General features: G+C 36.8%; 1 protein-coding gene across 3 annotated transcripts in view; it reads right to left on the bottom strand.

Moving 5' to 3' along the window:
* Positions 1-2,410: 2,410 nt before the first annotated feature.
* The window catches only part of kiz (kizuna centrosomal protein), a 30,598-nt gene continuing 25,214 nt past the window's right edge, over positions 2,411-7,794 (bottom strand). For 2 of the 3 annotated variants that reach the window (XM_077539415.1, XM_077539417.1), the window contains 2 exons: positions 7,665-7,711; positions 2,411-5,186 (listed from right to left, as the gene is read on the bottom strand). In XM_077539415.1, the coding sequence (XP_077395541.1) occupies positions 5,083-5,186; positions 7,665-7,711 (151 nt within the window). In that variant the 3' untranslated portion in view covers positions 2,411-5,082. The remainder of the gene's footprint in view (positions 5,187-7,664; positions 7,712-7,794) is intronic. The other variant, XM_077539416.1, reaches the window with a different exon arrangement.

Below are 7,794 nucleotides of genomic sequence, written 5' to 3'. Positions count from 1 at the left end.
GATCAATTTTTAACTGGGCTGGCAGTGAATGAGTTAATGTACATGTCATTATAAATCTGTTGGTTTCCGTTTACTTCCATGTGTAAGGTCGTCCAGCACTGTGATGTCATTTTGAGTTGATAGCAAGTGGCAAAATGGCCGCCCCCTAACATGGATTAAAAAAAAAACCCAAACAAACAAAAAGTGGATGTCGCTTCTTATTCCACAAACATATAGTGTTGCCGAATTAAGCGGCGTTTATAATTTTGACAACTTTGGCGTAAACTATGAAACATCAGCAATACTATAGTGGCATCATCATCAAAAAAAAAAAAAAAAAAATAGATCTATACGAAGATTTCTATGAAAGAAGTTTTCCATCTGTAGACAGTGAACCACATTCCTTTTGTATCGGTCCACACAAACGCTTCCTATAGCATCTCCATAATAAGGCTCCATGCTGAACACATTTTCTTCCTGGCCTTTTGTATGCCAGAATCTCACCTGTTTTTTTGTTTTTTTTTTTTTTAGAGTGGGGGGCAGAGGGGAGCCAACCTTCACGGGCAGACTACGGAGACACAGCCGTTGTCTGTAACCCACTCTCATTCATGGACGCCATTCATATGGAAATCACCCTCGGACCGATTGTTCGCCCGCTGCACTTTCAGATACTTTGCTGAATCAAGTGATAAACGCAAGCGGCACCATCGGAGATGTTCTCCACGTAATGACTAATATACAATACCTTTCAAATTATTATGCAAATGGGATTTTAAGTTCATTAAACATTGGCGTTCTTTTCGTTCTGGGAAAGTTTTTGTACTCTTTGTTTACACACTGATATGAATCTGACAGGTTTTTCAGATGAGCCTAATTAAAGGTAAATTCCTTAAGGAAGCTGTTAAGTAAGTCAGTTTTCATGCAGAAAGGCCTTTTCATTTGGCACTCGCTCAATGTGGAAAGGGTTGCATGGCAGGGTGGGAAGACCAAAACACGCCCAAATTTGGAAGTGTTGACGTAGCAGCCAATCAAGGAAGTAAGAAAGAACACAGACTTTTTGTTGCTGGTTTCCAACAAGACCACTTTGCGCTTCATTTGTGTGTGTTTATATACACATACATGTACAGGTATACAAATACCGTACTGCGTATATAATAGAAACCGAAGTTTGTGACCTTTAAACTAGGGATGTAACGATAACGGCAATATCGTGATATCGTGGTATTAAAACTGCCACAATATATCATCGTGTTCATGTCATGATATTGAAAGCAGCACAATCTGTTAAAAAAAAAAAAAGAAAAAGTCAGGTTGATTTCCATTTGTGCAGTTCTAGCACCCTCTGGTGGCTAGTTTTTTTTTTTTTTTAGTGCAGTTAAATTTTCACAAGGCATGTTTTGGCCCTTCTATGTTTCAAATCCACGCTAATGGTCAGATGAAGGGGCACATAATATGCTTGTGAAGTGAGTCAATATGTGGAGGAACTCTATGTGTATATATATATATATATATATATATATATATATATATATATATATATATATATATGTATATTAGGTGTGGGAGAAAAAAAATCGATATCGCAATATATTGTTGTGCTCTCTGTTGCAATAAATTATCGATACACGGTTGGTAGATATCGATATAACGTGTCCAGTTGTGCAGTATTATGTTCTAAATGTTTATGCACTTTAATTTGTCTCACTTTACAATGTTTACAGTTAAAAGACTAAGAGGCAATGAGGCACACATTTTGTACATTGTACAAAGATTCGGCATTGAATAAATGCATAATTAGACATTTTACCTTTTATGGGCATTTGTTGGCTTTTTCAGTCACATATCGTGACATATTGCAATTTTTTTTTTGATGATATATCAAAAATCGTAGATATTGTGTATCGTGATATTCTCGATATCGTGAGCCAAATATCGTCACAGTATCGAATCGTGGTTTACCTGTATCATCCCATATTTTTCCATATTTTTCATTTCTGTAATGTACAAAAGCACAATATATATATATTTTTTTTTTTTTTTTTTTTTACAATATTGTGACTTTTTTTTTTTTTTTTGTATCGCCAACCTACCCCACAATATCGCGATAATTATCGTATCGTGACCTTCATGTCGTGATAATATCGTGTCGTGATGTTTGGATATCGTTACATCCCTACTTTAACATTGAATTAGGAAAATGAACAAAAAACAGCAGTTGCTGGGAGTCAAACCATATACTTCCAAAATAGTCACTTCTCAGAAGTCCTCAAAAACGACGTGTTTGTTCAAACATTTAACATTCTATCATCAAAGACAGCAAGCGTTATTTTCAACAATTCCGTTTGGTAAACAATTTGTAAAAATAACACCAATGTGTGGAATGACCAATAGTATAGCTTTTTGAAAAACAAACGGACAAACAAACAAAACATTGACCAAATTGTGATATGTTTATTGTTATGTTTGCAGTTGTGTAGACCTTCACAGCATCATAAAAGAGTATTTTCTATTTTGGTGATCTACCTACACGAGAGGGAAGATACATTGTAATAAAGATTTCTCACGGACACATCTTCATTGTACACGTAGTTGAACAAAAAAAAAAAAAGATAGATAAATATGAATGAAGCAAATAGGTAGCAATACAGATTGGTTAAAATGAAAGAACAGTATTTGATAGAACAGCTGAAAACATTTGCACTGAATAATTAAATGTTTCAACCCTGAAGGGTAAAAAACAATCTTGCCACAACAATTGTGCTAATCAGTGGAAAGAATTGTTTAAGTCTAAGTTAAGTAAAACTTAAGTATGTCACAATGACTTATCTGAGGAAAAGAAACCCAAAGCTTGTTATAATTAAAAGCAAATCCTTTTGTCTGTGAAGCACACATACCAAAGAAGCTGCTGAAGAGGCCACATCGGAGTGAATGCATTTTAATTGCGACTGGAGATACAAATGACCTTGCTTGAAATGATTACTTAGTCATAGAAAAATAAAAGAAAGGTACAGGTAGAATGGAAGGCGCATACGCTCCAGAACCTCCGTTTGTCCGGGTAACGGAAACATCTCACATGAGCGCAGAAAAAAAAAAATAAAAAAAAAATCATGGCATTGTTTGACGCCGTTTAGTTGTACCGATTACTTTTCGCCTCTCCACTTAGTCTACTATCAAAAATCACAACCGCACACTATCTTTCATCAAAGCGCATAGGACAGATTTTCAGACTAAAATATGACAAATTGTTGATAATTCCATGTTCCCTCATGCATGTCCAACCCGCTTCATGATATCACCTGTCCACAAAGAGGAGTTCTTAGTACAGTTCTACACCGGTGTCAACTACAACCCCAGTAATAAGCTACAAATATTGTAAAATCATAACCTCTGAAGTCGCTAATGCTTTCGCCGTTCACTCACGCCACTAACATGCAGGCGGTGCGGGTTCGGTTTCCACTTGGTGACATTAATGGTTACCCGTCAGATGTACCCGCTGATTGACCGGCAACCATGCTAATAAGATTATTTTTTTTACAACCTATCAATGTGTTGATGTGACATCATAACTCATTTGCTCCCAATAACGTGTAAACACGTTTTTTTAGTGTTAAGTGTCCCAAAGACGTATTTATACGTTTTTTTTTTTTTTTTTTTTAAATATTTTTATTTTTTTTATGCTAGAGCATACAGAAGATAAAGAACGGTTGCAGAAATGGTAGTTATTACACAAACGGCCAGCAGGTGGCAGCAGAGCAAAGGAGATCAACCAGGGCCATCTAGAAAAAAAAAAGCTAAATTACTTACAATTTTAAATAGATTTGTGAAACTTAGCTCTCTTCTAATGCTAATTGTTGCAAAACAGAAACAGATACAAACATACTTTTTTTCCTGATGAAAGAAGAAACTTGAATCTTTCTTTTGATAGGTTCCATGATTTTATAGCAATTGAACACAATATTCTGTGGGCCTTGCAAAATCAGTCAAAATCACATACTCACACACAGTAAAAGAATTGGCGGAATATCAATATTGTCACTGGTGTGCCAAGGAACCAAAAAGCTTATTATGACTATTTTATTTTATTTTTTTTTAAAGGTTACTTCACATTAGAATGATGTAATCCACTTCCAACATGCACCATCTGTTGCTCTCAAGTATCTGTTGACATGCTCCTTAACATGGACGTTACAGCATGGGAGGTAGTCGCCTTTTAGCAAACTCCAAATGATTGTGCCGCAGTCCGCTTTTTTTTTTTTTTTTTTTTTTTTGTGGTAGGTCAGGGTTGTCTGATGCCATTACGGATAATGAATATGCTGTTTTTGATATTTCGGGTCAGCTGAAGCTTACTAATGGAATTTTGCTGATATTAAATGCCACAGGTTTTTTCCCACATGCCAGGATGACACTTGGGGAGGTTCACACTATGCATAAATGTAAAGTTGGAAAGACTGCTTTCAACATGGCATTTGATTATTAATACACAGTGGTGTCATGCTGCAATCAAACCTGATGCACCAGTACAAAAAAAAAGTCAGAATTTTCCTGATTCGTGACACAAAGACAAAATACATTTTTGGATTTGTACTATTAAATAAAGTCAGCTATAAAAAAAATAAACTACAAGAGGCACATTTGGACCATACTAACACTTTGTACCCTGGGGGGGGGGGCAATGCTCTTCAGAGGGTTCACAGGTCGTGTGGCGGCGTGCCGAGAGGCCGTTGTGCATTGTCATTTAACAGGTGACTCACATCACTTACACTCGAGCGTGCCGGAGGCAGAGCACTCGGAGATGCTCGCGGCATTCAAAATGCATGATTTTTCAGCCCAGTGCAAACAAATCGCTTTAAAAGATCAGTTTAATCTATTTCGAGCTGCTATTATGAGCCGGGAGAGTTGTTCACGTAAAGAGACTGAAGCGGGGTTAACAGCATAGTGTTGGGCAACTCTTCACATACTTTACGCAGCGTGAGAGTTGTCAACTTTATTTTGTTTTTACAACTGGGCCAAGTTTGTAACGCAGAACACTAAATTAGTGGCAGTCAAGCTATTAAATAACATTTTAACCAAGGTTTTATAATATAAGACATCACCAGGGAAGCATCAGTCGTAAAACTCATCTGTGTTGCCGTCGTTTGCGTTGACAGGTTGTGGACGCAAGGCTGCTTCAATTTCCGAGTCGCCGTCATCTGACTCCGCCCAGAGTTCTACAACACAGTGTGGGAAGACAGAAATGTTACTCCGCAGCCAAATGTTTAGCATTGTATGACGCTCACGATCATCCGCGTCCATCTTGTTAGCCTGCTAAATTGACACTTCATAAGCGTTGCCGAACTTGAATGCGCTCAAGTTGAAAGGAACCTTGAAATACCACAATGGCAGTCTTGTATATGTATTTATATCTTGATGATCACTGTTATGAATAAACATGTTATACTGTAGGAGCATTAAAATGAGCTCTAAGTCTGTTTTTTTTTTTTTTTTTTTTGTGGCAGACTTGAAGGTGAACGAGCTACCACTCGAGAAGAAATGAGATCAATCATGACACCAGTTGGCCAACCATTCTGCTGGATTCAAGTAAAATATCAACTCACAAGCCACAACGTTAGATTTACCTGCACAATTCAATATAAAATGAAAAAAAAAAAAAAGTGTACATTTTATTCTTTGACAAAAATAATGCTCTGGTGCTTTTATACTGCCAGAGAAGATTAAAGGACTACTTTGGTCAAAATGGCCCATTTTTTTCAGTATGAAGCTTACTATTATTAGGCCTGGACAATAATTCAGTATCAGTCATGATAGACATCAATGCAAAATTCGTTTGATAGAAGAAAAAAAAAAAATCAGGATATAAAAGAACATTAGTTTGCTATGTATGAATAACAAATGAAGGTTAATGTCACTGTATCAACAATACTTCTTTAGGTTAATAGTGTCTTCCATAGCTAAACATTTACGGCGCACTGCCGGAGGAGCATGGATGGTTTTATCACATAGCATTGATTTCATCTTAAATCGATTTGTTTGAAGGTAAAAAAATAAAGAATTATCAATAAATTGATAAGAAATACGTAGGCCCTATTAAGCACGTTATGTTTAAAAAGGAAATCCCCCCCCCCCCCCAAAAAAAAATAAAAAAAATAAAAATAAAAAATAAAAAAAATAAAATAAATATTGACAATAATGGTGAATGGTTAGCACGTCCGCCTCCCAGTTCTGAGTACTCGGGCTCGAGTCCAGGCTCCGGCCTCCCTGGGTGGAGTTTGCATGTTCTCCCCGTGCCCGCGTGGGTCTTCTCCGGGTACTCCCGTCTCCTCCCACGTTCCAAAGATAATGCATGCTTGTGTGCGTGAATGGCTGTTTGTCTCTGTGTGCCCTGCGATTGGCTGGCAACCAGTCCGGGGTGTCCCCCGCCTACTGCCCAGAGCCAGCTGAGATAGGCGCCAGCACCCCCCGCGACCTTTGTGATTGATATGCAGATACAACTTCGCCTTGTATGTATAAAGGTTTTTTTTTTTTAATACAGTTATTATATTTGATAGCAAGAAATTGTGCAGGTGTACCTCGAGTTACTGCGTCAATAACGAGCGCACAAAACAACTCAAATCCTAATGGTGGCAATTTTGTGCCATTCAAAAATCAGCAAACCTCCACAAGCAGGGGATGATTATTTAAAAGACGCTTACATTTAATCACAAATGTAAGAGATGACCTAAAATCGGGCCAATAATGTTTCTGATTAGTGGTTGCAAAAAAAAAAAAAAAAAAACTTTAGGAACATGCTACTTTGCAGTAAATGGGATTTACCTTCAAGGTCAAATTCTGTTTTACAAGTTCTCTGAAAGGGATTTCGCTCCAAGGTCAATTTCTGGCTTACAAGCCCTCCAAAAGCATCGGCGCTTTGAGAGAAATTTTCAATTTAAAGGCTGCTGTTCACAGGAAGCTTAAAATTCACCGGTAATATATGAAATGTCTTTTGTCTTTATTGCCCAGTCCTATACAATTAACCTCTTTTGACACAGTCCTTACAAACAATTTAAGTGTCTCTGGCGGATGTGTCACACTTGGCATGATGTGCCAAGTGGAACAAATGCATGCACACAAAACCATATTTGGTCCCCGCATTTGTAGCTTTGAATCTGTATTGCACTTTGCTCCTAATTAATCTCCTAATAGAGAAATGAGAGAAAAAAAAATAGAAATAATGAAAAACGTATATTTAATTTTTACTGAAAGGGAATATTACAGTGTAATGATGATGATCAAAACTTTTGAACAATTTATCAGTTATTTTTGTGCCAAAAGAGATGTTAATGGTATCTGTAATGATAATCCATATATTGTCTCTGAAAACTCTAACAATAAGATGTGTCTTCTGTACTTATTTAGTTGTTGCAGTTCTTTGTGTTGATCCAGGATGAAATCCTCTCTCGTCGGTGTTTTGTAAGCAAAAAAATAAAAAAAATAAAAAAAATATATATTCAAGTTTGTGCTTTGTTAAAAAAAAATAAATAAAAAAAATGCTTTAACCTCTGAGTTGAGCACTTGGCAAGAGCACTTTAGCAAGTGTGATCCTTTTTGCATGCATTATGTATTCTACAAAAGTTTTCAAGTGAGCTAAAACCACAGTAATGGTAGTTGTCTACTTCCACCTACTGTGTGGTTTTGTGTACGCTACTTACCATTTGACTGCAGAGCAGAATAAATCTTTGGGTTCACCTCGCTTTTCCTACAAACACAAAGGCAATTATCAGTTGTTGTTTTGTTTTTTTTAAATAGCAGAATGTACATTTAATTGTGGCAATCGTGCCA

This window comes from Festucalex cinctus, chromosome 12, assembly GCF_051991245.1.
Source record: "Festucalex cinctus isolate MCC-2025b chromosome 12, RoL_Fcin_1.0, whole genome shotgun sequence".
NCBI classification, from domain to species: Eukaryota; Metazoa; Chordata; class Actinopteri; order Syngnathiformes; family Syngnathidae; genus Festucalex; species Festucalex cinctus.
This window is presented reverse-complemented; position numbering and strand designations above follow the sequence as displayed.